The sequence below is a fragment of the Aphelocoma coerulescens genome, chromosome 1 (assembly GCF_041296385.1).
Source record: "Aphelocoma coerulescens isolate FSJ_1873_10779 chromosome 1, UR_Acoe_1.0, whole genome shotgun sequence".
NCBI classification, from domain to species: domain Eukaryota; kingdom Metazoa; phylum Chordata; class Aves; order Passeriformes; family Corvidae; genus Aphelocoma; species Aphelocoma coerulescens.
In genome coordinates this window covers 76852355-76872144 of record NC_091013.1, presented here as the reverse complement: position 1 = coordinate 76872144, position 19790 = coordinate 76852355, and the positions used below count along the sequence as shown (strand labels likewise).

Below are 19790 nucleotides of genomic sequence, written 5' to 3'. Positions count from 1 at the left end.
AGGTAACTATTTATTACTGCTAATACAAATGCACAAATGCACTTGTTAAAAGTGCATTTAGACCATGTATAAAAAACAAATCAAACATCTGAAGCAAGTATACATGTGTTAACATTTTACTGTATGTATACTTAATAATCTTGTGCCATGTCTGAATTTAGTTCTCCTAAATCACAGTATCATTCTGTAATATTAATTTTTTTTATTAGACCTTTGTTAGATTTTTGGGATCAGAATGTATTAGCATGGAAACAACAAGCAAATATATACTGGTCCATACAAAGAGACAATTAGGGAAAAGTGGCATTATTTCTTCTGAGGCCATAAGTGGGTGTTTAGAGCAAACATATATAAAATAGACCAGTATGGAATGGTGCTTCCCTCAGCAAACTCTTTTGCTGTGAGCACTGAGAGACTAACAGAATTACAAGATCATATGTGCACCATACTTTTTAACAGTTCTACTGGTCTGATTCACGGGCTATAAAATTGACTGATCATATCTTATTAGATTTATAATTCTGCAGGAAATAATTTTTAATGTTTAATTATGGATTGTTTTAAAAAGTGATTTTTGCTTAATGTAAGCCTGTCAGTTTATGGTTTCATCAGGTGCCTTCTAGTTCTTACATTCTTTAGAAGGAATGAACAACCATGCCTGCTCACGTTCTTACAGAATACTTTATCCTATACTCCATTCTTCAGCAACATCCATCCTAAGAGTTATAGCCCATGTAAGCCTTCTTCTACAACAATCTCTGTGTATTTCTAATAATTCACAGTAATTTTTACCTTTAAATACAAAGGATAAAAGTGAATACTCCTGTAATTTGGAGTAATTTTTCCTCATGTATAATTATCAACTTCAATTTTATGCTCAGCATCATATGAATGTACTAAAAGATAGCTTTTACACCAATAGAAGTTATTAACCACACATTTCAGTTATTATTCCAGAAAAAAAATGAAAGATGAAGCAGACAGCTATACCAGCCAAAATAAACAAAAAATACTTTCTGTTCATGATATTTTCTTGTATTTTTAAAGGAAGTGAAATTTAAAATACAGCTCTTTTTCTTTTTTTTTTTTTAATTCCACAAAAGCTCTGGGCTTATTAATTCTCATGTGCTGTATACATAGCAGCAATGCTTTACACTCTTTCAAACAGCAGATGTGCACCCCAAAAAATGAACAATACAAAGATAATTTCTGGGAACAGTCAGTACAAGAGGCATATAGCCATATATTTCTCTGTGCCCACAAACATATTGTTTCTTGGATTTTTAATATTATGCCTTGTGTAGACTGAAAAGCAAAACCCTCACAGCCCTGTGAATGTGCCCCACTTGCTTAGCAGTCATTTTAAACTCAGATTCTCCATTTGTCATTGATTTAATTCCTTTTTTTTTATGCATGAATAACACAAAAACCTTAAGACACAGGGTACCTTCTAGTAAGATATTTTATCTTTCCTAGAATAGCCAGAATTAATTTGATAGTAATTACAATGACAGGGATTGGAATGGATGTGCCACAGGGTAGTAATCCTGTTCTTTCTAAACAACATCACTTTTATCAGCAAAGCAACAGAATTCAGAACCAATCCTAACAGCCATCCAACTCCTTTGTCTATACTTTTTGGAGAAACATCACAAAGAAACCAAAATAAACAAGGGGAAATGATAATCATCATGATAATCATCATGATAATCACTAACTAACTAGCTCAAGGTCCAGCAAGGAGTTAGTAGAGGAATATGGTAATAAACTGTCATTTCAGCAGTTTCAATATTTAAGCTCATAATCATCATAAAGCCTTATTAACCATAGAAATAATCCATGCATCCATACTCTTCCCTCATCACTACCCATTTTCATTGCATTATGAAGAATTCTAGCTAGTAAATTCTCTAGATGCCTTCTTAAGACCAACAATTGTCTATGTGTTGGTTGTAAAAGACAAAGAAACTAATGGTTTTGTCTTATGGGGAGATCGAGTAAGGGACACCAACCATGAGCAGCTCAGGGGGGATGCTGAGACATTTATACAGGTGCATGAGGTAAACATTGCAACAATCTGCTGTGAAGGGAATACTGTTGCACATTTACACCTTGAACTGCTGAAACTTTGTGCACAAGCACTGAAAAAATACTGCTGATCTTTACACTTTCATTTTGCATAGGTGATTCCAAAAATCTTCTAATGAATTTGTTTCTCAACAAGAGAACATAATTTGTCAGGAGTACACTTTAGGCAGAATTTCTGTTGTGAAATCAAATCTCTTAAAGATTTTAAGAACAAAAGAGAAAGCTTGGTTTGCCTAGAGACAGAATTTAATCTTAATAAGCCTAACAGTGGTGATCTGCAGAAAGATTTCAACATCTCTTATACCTCTCCATACAAACAAATGCAATTGCAAGACCCCCAAACCAACTTCAGTGCCCACACAGAGGCTTCAGTCAGATCCCATGGGATACAGCAATCTCTCTATTTGATACTCATTTCTGCATGGGACCCAAATCTGTGCATTGCTACAGACATACTGAATTTCAGAGACAGAAAACTGAGATCAAAAAAAGATTTTCTGCTTGTTTAACAAGTCTTTATTTCCAGATACCCCTCCTTATGTGGGAGGTGCTCCTTATGTGGTCAAGGTGCATTGTAGTCTTTTCAACAGTAAATCAAAATTGGGAATGCACACTCAAATCTCACTACTGGCTGGACCTGGAGAGATGGAGCATCAATAGTCTCACTTCTGTCAGGCTACCAGACCCAGCAGCTGAATACAATGGAGCAGGTTGATTCACAATTCCGTGTCTGGCTGCTACTTCCCTACATGCTAAAAAAGCATGGAATTTAAACAAATAGTACTGTGTTATGCTTACAGTAAAAAGTTTGTAAGAGGAATTTTAAAGGATGAAAGCTTGATTCAAGCACTAGAAGTGTGGTAAAAATCACAATAACCCTTTAAATTAAACACTCTTATCCCTATGAATTTTGTCATATTTTACTATTAATATATCTGAAGACAGAGCAAGCAAATTTCCTACACTGTGCTTCAGACAGACAGAAAGATTCTCTAGAGAAAAGAGGCAGTGTCATTTCAGCACCAATGCCACGGAAGTACCTAGGACCAAACTGTCCACCATTACACTTACAGATAGTTTGTTAGTTTTAACCAACAGGGGGGATGAGAAAAATGTATCTGGCATACTCTGCAATTAATTTCATTCATAGAAAATTAGATAAAGAATAGCTACTGAATATAAGCACCACTACTAAGTGGTTATTGGGTAGGGTACTACTAAGCCCATGTAAGAACAGCCACTGACTGCATTGTTAAGTGCAAGGCTCCAAGGCTCTTGGTAAGAATTATGAGGGAACGAAATGGTTACTCAACAGCAACCTATACATCCAGCTCACTGATCCATCCAGTGTGGTGCCAGAAACACTAGTGGTACCACAAGGACAGGGTGAACACACACCTGGGACAAGAAAAATGCAAGAGCAACCCTTTCAGCAGCAGAACAGGTTTAGGTCAACACTAACTGGTCATAAAAAGTAATTTTAGGCACAGTGATAAAAGCAATGTAGTAAATGAAGATAAGTAAGCAATAACTCTTTTACTTGAGTGACTGCTGCCAGACACTAGAGCTGTAAAAATTAACTATTTGTCATGATATAAACTTCACTGAAGAAAATACCAGCTGCACTATTAGAGCAGAAATTTTGCACATTGAGTAGATAGAGAAATCAAAAAAGTACGTACTGGCAATGAAAAAACTGATGAACATGAAAAGTCAAATCTCTTTCACAGTATAAATTACTTAAATCTGTGATACTTCAGAAAGATAAGTACTGTGAGCCAGTAACTGTGGGCAAGGAGTTAAGATTAAGTACAGTTCCCTCAGGTATCATTATGTCTATGTTAGGACACCACAATGTTTTACTCATCTAATGTGTAAACCTTCAATTGTTAATGTTACGCAATTTATGAAATCATACTTCCAATACACCTGCATAACCCCTACCTACAAACTTTACTGAATTGTGTCATTTGCCCCTGCCTGCACTAAGGTAACAGGTATCCTTCCTTTTCCAAACACACATGGAACCCCTCACATGGCATCTAGAGGAAGACTGTTTCTGCTTAACACTTAATCACATAGCCATAGTACAGAAAAAAATCTAATAGCAATTACATACCAAATAACCAAGATACACACTTGCAGAACCTATCATCTAAACCACAATTTAAAAAAAAAAAAAATTAAAACTGGACAGTTTTAGTGCATTTACTAATTAAATTCTGAAAGCAGAAATTTTTGCTGAGAAAAGGCATGACACAGACAATGAGAAAGGAAGATGCAATTATGCATTTGAAGAAATAACAGATGGCTGGAAAGATTATCAAGAAAACATAGAATCATCGAATAGAATCATAGAATCATTTAGGTTGGAAGGGACTTCCAACATTGACTCCAACCTCAGACTAATCACCACCTTGTCAACTAGACCACAGCACTATGTGTCACATTCGGTCTCCACATCTATGGATGGTGACTCCACCACCTCCCTGGGCAGTGTGTTCTAATGTTTGACCACCCTTTCAATGCAGGAATTCTTCCTTATGTCCAATCTCAACCTCCCCAGTGCAACTTGAGGCTGTGTTCTCTTGTTCTGTCACTTGTTACTTGGGAGAAGAGCCCCAACCTGGCTACAGCGTCCTTTCAGGCAGTTGTAGAGAGTGATAAGGTCTCTCCAAGCCTCCTTATCTCCAGGCTAAACACCCCCAGCTCCCTCAGCTGCTCCTCACAGCACTTGTGCTCCAGACCCTTCCCCAGCTCTGTTGCCCTTCTCTGGACACGCTCCAGCCCCTCAATGTCTTTCTGGCAGTGAGGGGCCCAGAACTGAGCACAGGATTGGAGGTGTGGCCTCAGCAGTGCCGAGTACAGGGGGACGGTCACTGCCCTGGTCCTGCTAGCCACACCATTGCTGATCCAGGCCAGGTGCCATTGACCTTCTTGGCCACCTGGGCACAGCTGGATCATGTTCAGCTACTCTTGACCAGCACCCCCAGGTCCTTTTCTACTGGGCAGCTTTCCAGTCTTCCCCCAGCCTGTAGCGCTACACGGCGTCGTTTCGACCTAATACATCTTTTCAAGCTGCATTTGACTATGACTTTAGAATACAACTGCAGAGTTCACACCCAAGCCGCCAGTCTGTCCAGCAGCATCCTTCAATCGCAGCGCACTTCTCACCACGCCGAGTGCCGCGGCCGAGGTGCCGCTGCCGCCGGCGGGCGAGCGAGCGCGGCCAGGGTTAGCCCATGCTGCCACCTCGTGGGGACACACGCGGGACACACCGGCCCTCCTGCTGAAACGCCACCGCGTATCACCAGGGAACATCGGTGCTGCTCTCTGAGCAGCTAATGGCACGGACACAAGGCGTTCCTTCCTTGCAGGAAACCTGCTGCTTTTTTAGGAATGATTAACCGAGCTGCCGGTTTTGTCTTCAGGTTTTCACAGTGGTGTGAGTGCAAAACTGAAGGGATGATGTGTATGTTTGTTTATTCTCTCAGATATAGGCTGACAGAGCTATAAAAACCCATAATACATCCATGATATATAACATAACTTTTATTTATACCTTTTTAATTCTTTTTAAAGGCTTGGAGAGCAGAATGTGAAGCTTTTTTTTTTTTTTTCATTTTGGCGCAATTCATAAGCAGAAAATTATAACTCAAGCATTTGTTGCTGTGGGTCACTTATTTATTAAATGGAACTAAAATGTAAGCAAGGATGAGCTGTCTTCCTACCAAAGAGCTAATTAGGCCTAATTAGCCCTCTCATAGCTAGTTGGACAATCATATTCTGCTGGCTTAGACAATTTAGGTTTTTAGACTGCTTTTTAGACAATCATGTTCTCCTGGTTTAAAATTGCATTCAGACCTCTATTCAAGACAAACCTTTCTATCATTTCCCTTTCTCTGCTACATCCACAGCAGGTCTGCCATCACCAATCCTACATTTTACTCCTCAGCTGTTATTCATTATGTTCTTAAGAAGCTGTTTATGAGTTAACTTTTAAGTGGGAATTAACACAGAATAAGGAAGGTTAAGACAAAATTTTGGGTGCATAAGCCTGTCCTCACATTTGAAGCAGAGGAAGCAATTTCCACAGCTAAATACATGTTGAGGAAACATCTGAGATTTTAGCTTCATTGCAAAAAGTAGTTGGAGAATAGGAGAGGAAAGATGATGGGTATTCATAGAGCAGGAGAAGGGGATTTAGCTCTTATGAGACACAGAGAGAGAGATGATTAATTTGTTCCCTTCTGAGGGAAATTATTTACAAGGCAGGTCAGTTTGAGGATAATTTCTGGAAAGTTCTACCCCTCACACACTCATCAGGCTCATTCAAGTGGAGGTCAACAAAACCAAAGCAAACTTGTTTGATTTGGGTGTTTTATCAAAAAGTAGATGAGGCCCTACTCCATAGAATTGCATAATTTTTGAATTTCACTGCTTCTTTCTGCATGCTTTCTTCCTTATTACCCCTGAAATTCTTCTCCTGCCCTTTCAGCAGACAGGACTGTAGTCTCTCCTCTTTTGGCTCTTTTCCACAAAAATAGTTTGCCTTGGCCACACCAACTGCAGTACACCCTGTTATTAAGAAAACCTTGAGTAAGGTTTGTGTTTCAGCATTCCCTGTGCCCACTATCAGTGGTACATCCTTCTTGATAAGATTTGGTAGCCTCCCCCTGGGTCTGAGCATATCGAGCCCAAAACCTTAACAGGGCAATTCTACCAACAAGTATCTTATCTTTTTAACACCTGGACATCAGTAGGGGAAAATCAATGTATTTTTAATTTTAAAACGTAACCATATTTCACTAGAGATGCTTAAACACACAGCTGGAGAGTATCATGCTACATTTGTGACAGCCAAAACACGAGTGGCAAAACACTGCAAAAACATCTCTTACTTCTTCTGAGAGTAGCAAGAATGCATGCAGAATAAAGTAACCCCAAAGCACGGACTTAATGGCTTCTAGTCCAGTATTCTGGTTTTGGCTGGGGCAGAGCTAATTTCCTTGACAGTGGCTGGTACTGGGCTGTGTTTTGGATTTGTGCTGAACAGAGTGCTGATAATACAGAGATGTTTTTGTCATTGCTGAGCAGGGCTTGCACAGAGCCAAGGCCTTTTCTGCTTCTGCACTGCCAGGCTGGGGAGGGGGCTGGGGATGCATGGGAGGTTGGGAGGAGACACAGCCAGGACAGGTGACCCCAACTGACCAAAGGGATGTTCCAGACCGTGTGACATCATGCTCAGTGTAGAAACTGGGGGGGAGAAGGAGGAAGGGGGGATGTTTGCAGTGATGGCGTTTGTCTTCCCAAGTCACCATTGCATGTGATGGGTCCCTGCTCTCCTGGGGATGGCTGAACACCTGCCTGCCCAAGGGAAGCAGTGAATTAATCCCTTGCTTTACTTTGCTTACATGCGTGGCTTTTGCTTTCTCTATTCAACCGTCTTCACCTCAATCCATGGGTTTTACTCTCTCGATTTTCTCCCCGATCCCACTGGTGGGGTAGCAAGTGAGGGTCTGCGTGGGGCTTGACACCTGGCTGGTGTTGCACACACTCCACCGCACGGCCTCCACTCCCACGGCCCACGGCGGAGGAACCCGGCCGGGCGCAGCCGCCCCGCCCCTCGCGCCTGGCCGCCATTGGCTGCGGCCGCCTCCAAAGGCGCCCCGAGCCGGCGGCCATTTTGGCGCGCGAGGGGCTCCGTGAGGCGGCGCGAGGAGCGGGCGCGGTGCGCAAGCGGCCGGCGCGCCTCGGGCCCGCGGGAGCCGCGCGTCCTTGCGCCCGCCCGCAGCGCTGCGGGGAAGGGGCACCTCTCGGACAGTAGCCGAAAAAAACCAAAACGCAACCCACGGAAGGTGGTGAGGTCGGTAGCAGTCCTCAAGGAATGGACTCGGGGTCAGGATATGTGGGGGATTGCAGACAGGGCGTGATCCTAGAGTATGGAGATACCACCGTACTGAGGATACGTGATCGGGAAGGAGGATTGAGGACCAGTAGTGGCAGGTGGGTCGGGGTGGAGCAGCTGAGCAGTGCAGAGCAGGCTGCTGGTCTGTTGCATTTAGGAGATTTGCTTTTCAAGGAAGAATTAGGTGCATACTTGATATGATATTTGTGTCTGCCGCTTTCATTTTTTTATTCGCAAAGTGGTGTGAACCTGTAGTATTGGCTCAAGTGATGAACTGGACTGTGTTGTAAGGAATTTGCTTTTTTTTTTTTTTTTTTTTTTTTTTTTTTTAGGTCAGGCACCATGAGTGGGAAGGAAGAGTTCTTCTTGTTGGCTGATAGTAATAAAGAGCTTCCCAGAAGTAGAATGAAACGCGTGAGGTATGTGAATTTTGATGTTAATATTTTTAAGCTCTGGCAGTGTAATTGCCAGGAAATAGAAGTGAGAAAATGTAGAAAGTAATGTTTGTATTCTGCAGGGTTGCAAGTGAGTCTGTTTTTATGTGTTACGTATGTGAGTAAAACACGCAGTTAGTGAAAAGTTTCAGTATTTAGAGTAGGATCTTGGAAAGAGAAGTTTTAAATGCAATTTGGTATGCTGTCAGATACTGTATCATATTGGTCTGTATGTATTTTTAATGAGCTGGCACTGTCAATTTATTCAATGTATTTTAAATAACTAGCATGAATGTGATTAAAACTAATTACGTAACAATTTATTCATGCTGGTTCTAGTTAGCTGAAATAAGGCATACCTAACAGCTGTAGTATCACCTTTATGAATGACAAATTCAGTGTCACAGAGCTAAAGTACTTCTCCAGTTAAGAGAAGGTAACAAATTTTTTGTGGTGTGTTTTGTTAATTGCAGCTTCTTCCTAATGTCAGTTGGTAAAAGTGGATGAGCTTCATTCTAAGAGAGCTGGAAATAAGAATTAGTTTCTTACTAATATTCCTTATGATCCTAAACCTTTGCTTTTACCTCTGAAGGCAATCTCCTAAGGGACTAGAAGAGCATTATACAGAACCACATCAGAGAAATGGTAATTTGTGTCATATGTCAAAAGCTCTTAGTGCAGAAGGTAAGGCTTTGGCATCTTTTTACCACAGTTTTATTGTGTGCACTATTCACTGTTAATTTATATTTTAAATTGTCTGTTAAGGACAGTAGATGGACTCCTAGATTTGATTAATATCTTGTTTATTTACCACTTACCCAGTAGGTAGCAAGAACAATCAATACCTTTTGTTTCCTCTCCTGCTGTTTTTCTTGACAAAGTGATTGACAAGTTTGTTCTAAAAGAAACCTTCTTTTTCTGGGTTTTTCTGCATGAGTAACTTTTTCTAGGAGTTGAAAAATTGTATGGGATGCACAGTATTTATTGGTGTTTATGAAGCAATTTTCTCCTGTACTTAACTGTGCTTTTTGAATGTGTGGGGGATTTTGCCTTTTTGCCTTTTGTATGTTTATCCTGTACTGAATATAGCAGCAGCATAGTATAGCTAATGATAACAGATAATGCCCTAATCAGCACACACAAGTCAGTCTTTGTAATTCTCAGCTAAGTCTTATATCTGTTTATCTGGACTTCTGTTCCTAGCTCTTAAATTCTCTCATTAAAAAAAGTCAGGGTTCTAATTCCTGTTGATTCAGTGAATTCTGTTTAGAAGACTACACCAGTGATTGTGTATTCCTAATTGTCTCATGGATTAGGATGGCCCTACAGGAGTGGTTTTTTTCTTCGCTTGCTTTTACAGTGTTGCATGGTGATGGGAAAGATGAAGACACTGATTTGTTTTGTTTCTCTTCTCCAGAAGTAAGTTGATCTAAAGCTTTCAGTTCAATAGTCACTGTGGTGGTTGAAGTAGCAATGTTATAGGATCTTGTGCATTTTCAGTGAGAGTGATTAAAGCAGGCTCAGGTCCCCTCTGAGCTCAAGGCCTGTGCTTTATGACCACCTACATCCCCAGCAAGTGCTTGCTATCATTTCTCATTACACAGTGTTGCTGTGTAGTGCATGTCAGATCTCCAAAGCCTCGGTTAGGAAGGTGTATATTCACAATTCTTATTAGTGCCCCATGTTGCCAGATCTGTTCCACCCTCTTGTGTGCACACAGTGTGCAAGAAAGCATCTCATAAATATGTACATTTTCTGTCTGCTCCCACATAAAGACTAAAAGATATCAAAAAATCCAACTTCACTTTGCCCAGTAGTGCATAAGTTACGAGTTTTTCTGTTTCTGCATTTAAAAAAAATGCCTTGCATGTGACCCTTCTGTGCTGTGACATGTTAATGCCATTGTTTCACAGAAACTAGTATTTTGGACAAACATGAAATGCCTTTTTCTCTGTTACAAAATTCAGATTCAGCCTTTGTCACAAAACACAAATGAGTCAGATCTTTGGCATTTAAGCCCTGCAATTAAGCTGTATTGAAAAGCTACACTTTAGAATCCAGTTCAGCAGTCCAGTATGTTACGAGTTTTGCATAATAATGTGGAAAATACTAAGTGCAAACAGAAAATCTGGGTTCCTTTTACTTGGAATGCGTTTTATTTATCACCAAGGTGCACTGATGGCTATAGATACTCGGAAGCTCTTTCCTTAGACCTCCCCTTGTACAATTTGACAGCACTTACTTTGAAGCTTGGTCTCATTGAAATGATGGGCAGGGGTGGGTACTGAAGGTGAAAACAGGTTTATAGAACACCTTTTCCTGGGACTTGGTTGTAACCCTGTGTTTGAACTTGATTTCCTTTTCGCTTCTGAATTTAGACCAGGACAAACTTTAAGCTTGGACTGTGTGGCAGCAGCTCAGAAAGACAAGCAAGGTAAACCTTTATTAAATCTTTTCACATCTTTAAATGCCAGCCTGGGGGAAGACTTGACCACGTAAGTGATTCCAGACATTTTCCTTGGGCTGTTGTTTTTTAGTGTGTTCTTTAACCTTTGCTAACATGTTGTTGGTATGCATGTCTGGTACTGTGGGAACACATTAAGTAGAAATACCGTTTCATTGAGAGGCAGCAAAAAACAAATTGGTTTGGCTTGAAAATGTATGAAACTGAAAGTTTTAAGCACTGTAGTAGATGGCTGATAAGGGCTCAGAGGAAGAGATACCTGCTGAAATGCCAGGCTGTAGTAAGAAGGACTGTGCCTCCTTCCCACCACCACCTGCTGATCCCACTGCACCTTCTGTTTCAATAACCAGTCACAACTACCTAAAGATTAGATGCTAGGAGTATTGTGGTACTGGCAAATCTAAATTATGTCCACTTGTTTATTTGCCTAGGCAGTGTGAACCTGAAGGAAGTGTTTGACTGCGTGTCTTTCCCCCTGCAGTGTTACTGCTGTGGAGATTAGTGTTCATGCAAATAAGGATAGTCACAGATAATTCTTTCAGATCTGTTTTATAAGGAACCCGTTCAGAAAGGAAGATGTAGGAAATTTGTCTTACAAGTTTGGTGCATGTAATGTGCACTGCTAACCTTGCCCAAAGTGAAATAGAAACTCAAGATTTCACGTATGAGTGTCAGTCTCTGCAGCAGTGTTCTCCAGATCCTCTCCTGGTTGGTCAGATGCAACAAACTGAGCCAAGGAAGAACAACACAAGGCTTCTTTCCTGGAATAAGTCTGGTTTTTGCAGACTGGTTTTGTGAGAGTCTTGTCAGCTGTTGCAGAAGAGCAGCTGTGGGTGATCATACAATAGCCTTCTTAACAGGTTGCCACTAAATGGTTTTGGTATCATTTGTCATGTGTTCTAAGGATTTTAACAGCAACAAATGAATCCTGGAATACTCATAGTTGCACATTTACTTTCACTGAGGATAAGAATCACTAGAGGCTACTAAGGTTTTGTTCAGCCTTGCCAAAATTGTCAAATGAAAAATAGCTACTTTTAAGGGGATTATAGTAAAAAGGACTTTTTTTTTTTATGGGGTTTCTGCTGTATGTGTGAATTCAACTGCTACAAAAATAGGTGTGTATGTACTTAATGATGGATTTTGAAATATTTGTGTGTAAAGTATTTGTGGAAAGTTGGATACTTTATTTAAAATGCATTGGTCTTGTCTTTAAAAATTTTTTGTCTCCAGGCCCTTCAATCACAATACCAAAGAAAAAAATGTTCAGCACCCGTTTTCTTCCAACAAATGGCTGAGTGATGGATCAGCTCTAGCTCCATCAGCTGACATGGTGTGTTAACATGAAATTTGCTTAAATTCTCACTTGTGTTTGTATATGCATAGTTAATAGTGCACTTTGTAAAACACGAAACCCTGCAGCCTTAATAGTTGTGCTGTTGTTCTGTCTCATCACAGAACTGATGTGCAGCTCCAGTGTTCATAAAATAACTTGACAAAATGAGTGCAGCTTAGACCCCCCCCCATGAGATCGTAGCTGAAGACTATTAGTTCTGTTCAGCTGCTGTGAAACTATGTGTTTTGAATTTAGCTTTTCTTAAAAGATACCCCTTCACAACATCTGAGTTGGGGACTTCTTTGTTTTTAAATTTGGGGCATCTGCAAGGCTCGTGCTTGCCTCCTTGAAGCAGTAATTCAGGGCAACAAGGTTGTTGGATAAATGGATCTCTCTTTAAACATTCTATTAAGTTTCCTAACCTCATCTTTCTGCATGAGGTTTGTGAAGTTTTAGACCAGGAGAATTTAAGTTGTGGATATCTTAAAGTGACTGGAAAGGCACTATACATCCAATGACAGTTGTGTTTTCTTCTGTGGAGATTGTCCTGTATACTTCAATCTTCCATGTTTTCTTTTCTCTGTATCAGTAACTTTATTTTGCTTTTTCTTCATGTACTGTTTTGATATGGCTTTTGTATGTGTGAGTATGCAATTAAATTGTTTAAAAACCAAATTTAGAATCTGTTTCAGAAATACTACAGTGTAAATGTTCTCAGTGAATTTCAGGTGAGCCAAGTATTTTGTGCCTGATGGCCTCTATGGAGCTGCTCAGAGTCTTTGCATAGCTCATCAGTCACTCACATCAAATGCCTCTGTCAAAATGGCAAATGATTATAGACCATCTTCTTTTGTAGTTGTGCAAGCAGTTTTTATATTCTTTGGCAAACCTTTCCTCAGGAGAACGGCACTGGGCAAGATATTGATGAAGCTTTGGGCATAGCTGTTAGTAATCTTGGCCACTTCCATGATGCAAGCAAGGTGGGTGAAAATCAGTTAAATAAATCATGAAATATGAAATCCTCTCCTAGAATTGAAGGGTTTTGTTATGAGTAGTCACATGTTAATACACTATTTAAATGTGCTTTTCCTGCCTTTGTTTTGATACCTGTTCTTCAGCTGGTCGTGTTACTTCTGTGAATATAGAGCTTTAAAGTCTAGGTACAGCCTGAGAAGTAGTCTGCAAAGGAGTATGTGAGCTTTTGCATCATTTAGAGTTAATAGGTCAATGCATACATTTAGCAGAACCATATGCAAGCCAGTTTTTAAGTACTATGTTTGTGTTGCCTTGGATCAGGGTAAAATTCAGCTCTAGCTGAAACAAGCAAACTTGTTTTTGCTGTAGCAGGTACTCTAACTTCTTAATTCTGATGTGCCTCTGCATTTAAAGGTAGAAAAGATGTTACATGGGCAACAGGAGTAAAAAATGCAACAGAAATGCAGAAAACCGTAAATCAAGTAATACATTTATATGCAAACTATACAACATAGGAAGAATCCTAAAATATTGGATAGGGAGTGTTAATAGGTTTTATTGAGGAACTTTTTATCAGTGATAATTATTTTATTTAAACTTTTAACACTTCTTAAATGTGCTGTAGAAAAGCTTGCAATTCTGTCTTTGCTGTCTATTTGCCTTTTACTTGTAAGATACACAGTACTGAAGTATTTAGTATTTCAGAAGCTTTGTTGTGTTGAGTATGGCATGAAGGGTCATTGAGGCCTGTTCTCCATTCCCTTTCTAACTTGTTCTGTTGCAGTGGCCAGTCTTTCTGTTAAGCAAAGCTGTGTTGAATTCCTAATTCCTAAACTAATAGCATCTTGTAAAAACCTCTCATTTCAGCAGCTATAACGTAATAACTCATGGGTACAATTGTGGTCTTAAAACAGCTTTTCAACTAAGACTGAGAATTGCCAAAACAGTATTGTACTATTGAGATTTTTTCCATAGTCTCTTTATTAAATGTAACTATAGTGACAAAACAGATGCTTAGCCAGAGGAAGAATTTTTTTGTATTTTCTGTTTATGCTCACAGTGAGTTTTAAAAAATGATGGAAATCTCAGCATGCTGGGTTATCTGTGTATGGTGCTGTGTTTGAATGTCAAATAAGGAAAGTGATAGAGTGGGCCTGAGATCTGTTTCTTGACTCATAGACCTAAAGGCTTCAGGTGAGGAGGATTCAAACAGTGCCAGCTGACTTTAAGTTAGAGAAGATAAAGGGTTATAATGAGCTTATATAAGTGGTTTAGTGTCATTCTGTCTGCTAGAGCATCTATCACTGTCTTACTGTTTGTTGTTTCTGTTGTGAATTTTAGAAGTAGTAGTATTGTGAGAATAATAATAATGAAATAATGCATGTCATTTCATACTGAACAAAATAGGTGCTGGACTGCTTGGAGTTGAAAGTAAAGCATAAAAAAGACAAAGTTACAGAAGCTGCAGATAGAACACTTGATGAACTTATTACTCTTCTGTCAAGGTAGTAATCTAGTTTAGTAGTATGGCATGGGTGAGTTACTTTTATCAAGAACTTCTTTCTAATTCAGGTGGAAGATTAAAATTTTGTTTAGAATTTTCTCATAGCATTCTTTTATAGTACCTGTCTGTCATTTTTGCCCTTTCATTGTGGCATCTTGGAGCTGATGTGCATGGTTGGAAAACACTACCTTTGGTGCCTCTGCTCTTAAAAAATAAGAAAAACTATAGTCATAATGTTAGTTTTCTGAAAAAGCTTAATTTTGAGGTTTTTTAATACTGTTACTAGTGGATGATAAATTTTAACAGCAGGAATAGCAGGGTTTTTTTAATTGCCTTTCTGCACATTTTCAAGCTGGTAGAAGCCCAAGGATACTACATTTCTTGATTTTCACAAACGTATCTTCAGATTGGAGGGAGAGAGGTGTTAAAGCTCAGGTTTCCAGAAGAGCCTCTGAGAGGGTGGTCTTAAGATCTTATTTTAGTAGAATGAATTGTAGAATCCAACTGTTTATTTTTCAGTTGGATGTGTTTGGAAATACCAGGAGATTTAAATGGAAGAGTGCTCCTAATATTAATAAATGTCTTTTCAGTGTGAACTCTTTAACTTTTGTGGTTTCTCCTATTACAGAGTGCATTTCCCATGCTTCTACTTTGCACTGTTGGGGAAGATGATCCTTGTGTGTGAGATGTAGTCACTTTGTATTGTGTGGCTGGCAGCTGTGTGTTACAGTTCCAGTTTGAGTGTGTATACCCGAGTGCATATTGAATTCTGAAAAGTAATGTTTTTAATACAGGAAAAGGAAATTGTTTGCAGAATTAAAGGAGAACATCGACAACTGCAGTACTACTATTGCAAAAGCTAAGGAAGTCATCGAAGAGAAGAAAAAGCACTTGGTTGGTGCCATTAGGATGGCAAAGGAATTAAAATGTTCACGTTCTCTAAGAAACTCTTGTGATCTTGCTAAGGTAGTTACATTCTTGCACTGTGAAATAATTTATTTTTAAGGAATAAGTTCAAATTTGGATTGAAAGTTCGTGATCCCAGTTTGCTGACTTCAGTAGTGGCATTTTTGGGGCATTGTATTCTTACCCTGCCTCTTCACAGACACAGAACTTGTATTTGGTCTTGGTCACAAGTTACAGTCTGGTGACTGATATAAAGCATAAAGGGTGGTTCTTGCCTTGAAGAGCTCAGCATCTGAAACAGGAGATGGAGGGATGGAGGATAGGAAACTGTGACACAGTAGTGATCAGTGAAAAGGTGGTGTTTGGATCAGTTCAGTTTCTCAAACCTTTTCCATTCCTGAGCTCTTCAGCCTTCTCCCTTGAACTACTCCAGAATTCATAGCCACACTCACTTGATCCTCTTGGGCCCAGGCCTTTACTTTTGTTCTTCCTCCCCATTATATCTGCTGTTCGTAGAAACCCATGCTGTCTGCTGTGCTGTATCAGACCAGAGGTCCATCCTGTGGAGTCTGGCAACAGAGAGGGAAAGATGCTTGGAGGAAGCATCCAAGAAACTGGGTATTTAGTGAGTATAGGAAGTTGAAGGTTAAGGCTTTTAGTCTCAGTAGGATACATCAGGCTCGTTACACTGAATAAACATTTCCTTATTCTGTCATAAGCTTGTGTAACACCTTCTTTAATGTCAGTGTAAAGCTTGTGGCAGTGTGCATGTATGTGTACAAATGTGCATTGCAGGTGCATTATATGTACATAGGCATAGGTAATGTCAGTGAGTTCTACCTTTTACTATTTAAAATGAGGTTTATATAAAATACTGTCTTCTGTTCTTTCAAAATGTGCTACCCAATTATTTCATTTGGGGCCTTTGTAGTCCTTGTGTTGAGAAAAAGAATAAAGAATTGGTCTCTTCATTCTTTGAAGAAAGGTGCTTTGCAGAATCATCCACCCTGCATCCTTTTGTTATTTTCCATATGAAGAAACAGGGTCTTCTGACCCACAAGAGTTGAATCTTTCCCTTTTTTCTGTCGTGTACTTCCATCTTACCAGTGTGATTTTTTTGGGAAACTGGCAGCCACCACTCTCCTCACATAGGCCTGCCTCTTTACTTAGAGGCACTTTCTCATTAGATCTTGAAACAAAAGGAGTATCTTGACTTCTGTTTATATGCTTTACAGAATCCCAACCATTGGGTCTTAGCAGGGGAAGAAGACATATGAGAATTAGCTGTTGGCTGAACTCTTGGGGTTTTTACCATAAAATTGTCATGCTATAGATAATGGGTGCCTGTATAATGTACCTTCTGTGTAATGGAAGCTAAGATTGTACTTCTTAATTTCAGATTCTTTATGACTTGAAGTTGCCAGTTGAGGCTGAGCTCTTAAGAGTGAAGAATTTAAAGGAAAAAATACTTTCAAGGTAAATGACTGGAGCGGGAGATATACAGGGAGGTAAAAGGAGGCACTGGTTATCTTAATTACAAAAACTGTTCAGGTAACAGTTAAACAGCAGAAATTGAGCTTCTTCACTTTCAGTTGACTGAAAAACTACTACTTCAGGCATAAGTATAAACTCCTCATGAAAAATAGGGAATAGCCTTCATGTGAGGCATCAGGGAGAAAGCACATGCAGTTTGCTGCTATGTAGACAAATACACATGCATTTTAAAAATTCTTGATAGACTTCTGCCACTTCTAAACTTCTCCTTCCCTTATAAGTAGAAATAAATTGGGAGAATAAGGGCTTAATTATTTTCTTAGTGAATCAATTTCGGACCTTCAGGAAACATTAAATGCTTTTTGGGGTGCTGATGTCTAAAAAAAGTTGTGGAAAATACCAATTGCTGTGCTATCGTCACTGGAAGTGACTGATGATTTCTGTAGCAGAAATGAGTAAGAAAGGGGGTCATAGCTGAAATACAGCTGACCTTATGCAACTTAGTCATAAAGCTGGTCAAGAGTACTGCAGTTCCTGCTGTATAAAGGCCACACTCAAAAATGATGAAGGGATGGAACAAAGATGGTGCTACTTTGGAACGTATTGGGGATCCCGTTATATTTCAGGATGTGGAACCACTCTGGGAATAGAGTTGGGGGGGGTGTATCATCAGATTCTGACTGTCATGGAGAAATGAAGCTTAGCAAGTTGATTTGCATGCAAAGTGTGAACAGTTTTTATAGGATCATAGAAACATTTAGGTTGGAAAAGACCATTAGGATCACCGAGTCCAACCATTAGCTGAACTCTACCAAGTCCACCTTTACTGTGTATTTAAGTGTAATGTCTACATGTCTTTTAAATCACAGTCATAGAATGGTTTGGTTTGAAAGGTACCTTTATATGTTGTGTAGTCCAAGTGTCCTCCAGTGAGAAAAGGCATTCTCAACTAGATCAGGCTGCTCAGAGCCCCATCCAATCTGACCTTAAACCTTTCCAGGGGTGGGGCATTTACCACCTCTCCAGGCCACCTGTTTTGCTGTTTCACCACTCTTGCTGTAAAAAATTCCTTCTATCTAGTCTGAATCTACATTCTCTTAGGACAAGGGGTAATGATTTTAAATTATTGCAGGAGGCTGTGCCAGAAAATTTGTGCCTGGCTTTCTGGAAGGTGCTGTAAGATCTCCCTGGTGCCTTGCCTTCTCCAGGTGGATCAAGCCATACCTCTCTTAGCCATATGCATCCAGGGATGGTGACTCAGCCAGTCCCTGGGAGGGTTTTTCCAATGCTAGACAAAAATTAGGATCTCTCCTGTCATGTTAATTGAGTTATTGAGTTAGAATATGGATAAAGCAATCTATAAAATCCTCTTTTAGAAAACTTAGGCCCTACCTACCAAGTCATTATTTGAAGATACTGTTAGTGATGAATGACAGTTTCAGAGAAGTCTGTTGAAATGCACGATGGTAAACTCTCCCCCAACTTAAAGCTGAAACATAACAAAATCCAATTTTTTTGTACTGGAAAATTTTTTAAGAACTTCAGCTGAATGTGGGACAAAGGAGACCTGATGAAGGATAAATATGAAAGTGTTACATACCTTGTGCCACTCCAAAATGACACCAAAAGTGAAAAAAATCACAACTAGGAGGTGCATAGAAGTTAAGGCATGTGCTGTAGACATAAACGTTGTAGAAGAAAGAGTGGATACGTTCCTGAAGTGGCAGTGGGAAAGGAGCACTGACAACTGTTCAATACTATTTACATTTCAGTTTTCATTAATTAAAACTGGATAGAAAAGCTAAAGGCATTTATTTGAGTTATATTCAGAGTTCCATTAGCCTAAATGTAAAAATGCTTAACAGTTTCTGCTGGTTTTCATTGGTAAAGAAAATAGTTAATAGTGTATCAATAAACAGAAGTATATATTTTGGGCTTGAGTTATACTTCTGTTTTTTACAAAGAAAAGAAAATTCTCATTCTCTGTGCAGAATAATACATTCAACTAAACTGAGTATGGATGTAAAAATGAATAAGTGAATGTTACAGTACTCTGTGCATGAGGGAGAAAGCAAGAGACAAGAGTCTTTAAGTATGAACATGAAGATAAATGAGCAGCCAAATCTGTTTTTTTATAGGAAGAAATAAACTGGAGTAGATAATTAATCTCTTACTCTGCGCCTCTATGAATATTGTGCTGAAAAACACCATAGATCTCAAACTGTCAAAGTGATTTAGGTATTCATGTCACCTTCTGTAATACTTGTTCTCTTCTCTTGAGATTGTTCCTGAACACTTTTGAGATTACATCTTCATTAGAAAATTTGGGCGAGATTAAATGGGGCATGACAGGGAAGTAAGTATTTTTCTATGAAAGAGAATAGGTACAGTAATTTACCTGTTCTAGTGGCTAAGTATTTATTGGAGATTAAATTAAAAAAACTCTTGCTGCTTATGGAATTCTAAGAGTATATTGAAGCACAGCAAATCTTTATATGCTGGTATTTGTCAGCATTCCAGTTAGTCCAGTTTGTGTTTCAGTTCTGATGTTTTGGTTTTACTTGGGTTTTGTCCAAGTATATTTTGCTGAATTGCTTAAGTTATCCAGATTTTATTTATGCTGTGTACTTTTCAACTTCAGTTGGCATTTAATGATTCAATCATGGAACTTGTTAGGCTGG

At 39.3% G+C, this 19790-nt stretch overlaps 1 protein-coding gene across 4 annotated transcripts in view; it reads left to right on the top strand.

Annotated features, from left to right (window-relative positions):
- Positions 1 to 5503: 5503 nt before the first annotated feature.
- Positions 5504 to 19790, top strand: part of RNF17 (ring finger protein 17) — a 42997-nt gene continuing 28710 nt past the window's right edge. The window contains exons 1-11 of one of the 4 annotated variants that reach the window (XM_069014163.1): positions 5504 to 5533; positions 8329 to 8415; positions 9023 to 9114; positions 9791 to 9849; positions 10809 to 10864; positions 12128 to 12227; positions 13130 to 13210; positions 14613 to 14710; positions 15504 to 15675; positions 17015 to 17091; positions 19391 to 19465. In XM_069014163.1, the coding sequence (XP_068870264.1) occupies positions 8339 to 8415; positions 9023 to 9114; positions 9791 to 9849; positions 10809 to 10864; positions 12128 to 12227; positions 13130 to 13210; positions 14613 to 14710; positions 15504 to 15675; positions 17015 to 17091; positions 19391 to 19465 (887 nt within the window). In that variant the 5' untranslated portion in view covers positions 5504 to 5533; positions 8329 to 8338. Of the gene's footprint in view, positions 5534 to 7798; positions 7955 to 8328; positions 8416 to 9022; positions 9115 to 9790; positions 9850 to 10808; positions 10865 to 12127; positions 12228 to 13129; positions 13211 to 14612; positions 14711 to 15503; positions 15676 to 17014; positions 17092 to 19390; positions 19466 to 19790 lie in introns of those variants that run through there. The other 3 variants (XM_069014152.1, XM_069014172.1, XM_069014181.1) reach the window with 3 other exon arrangements.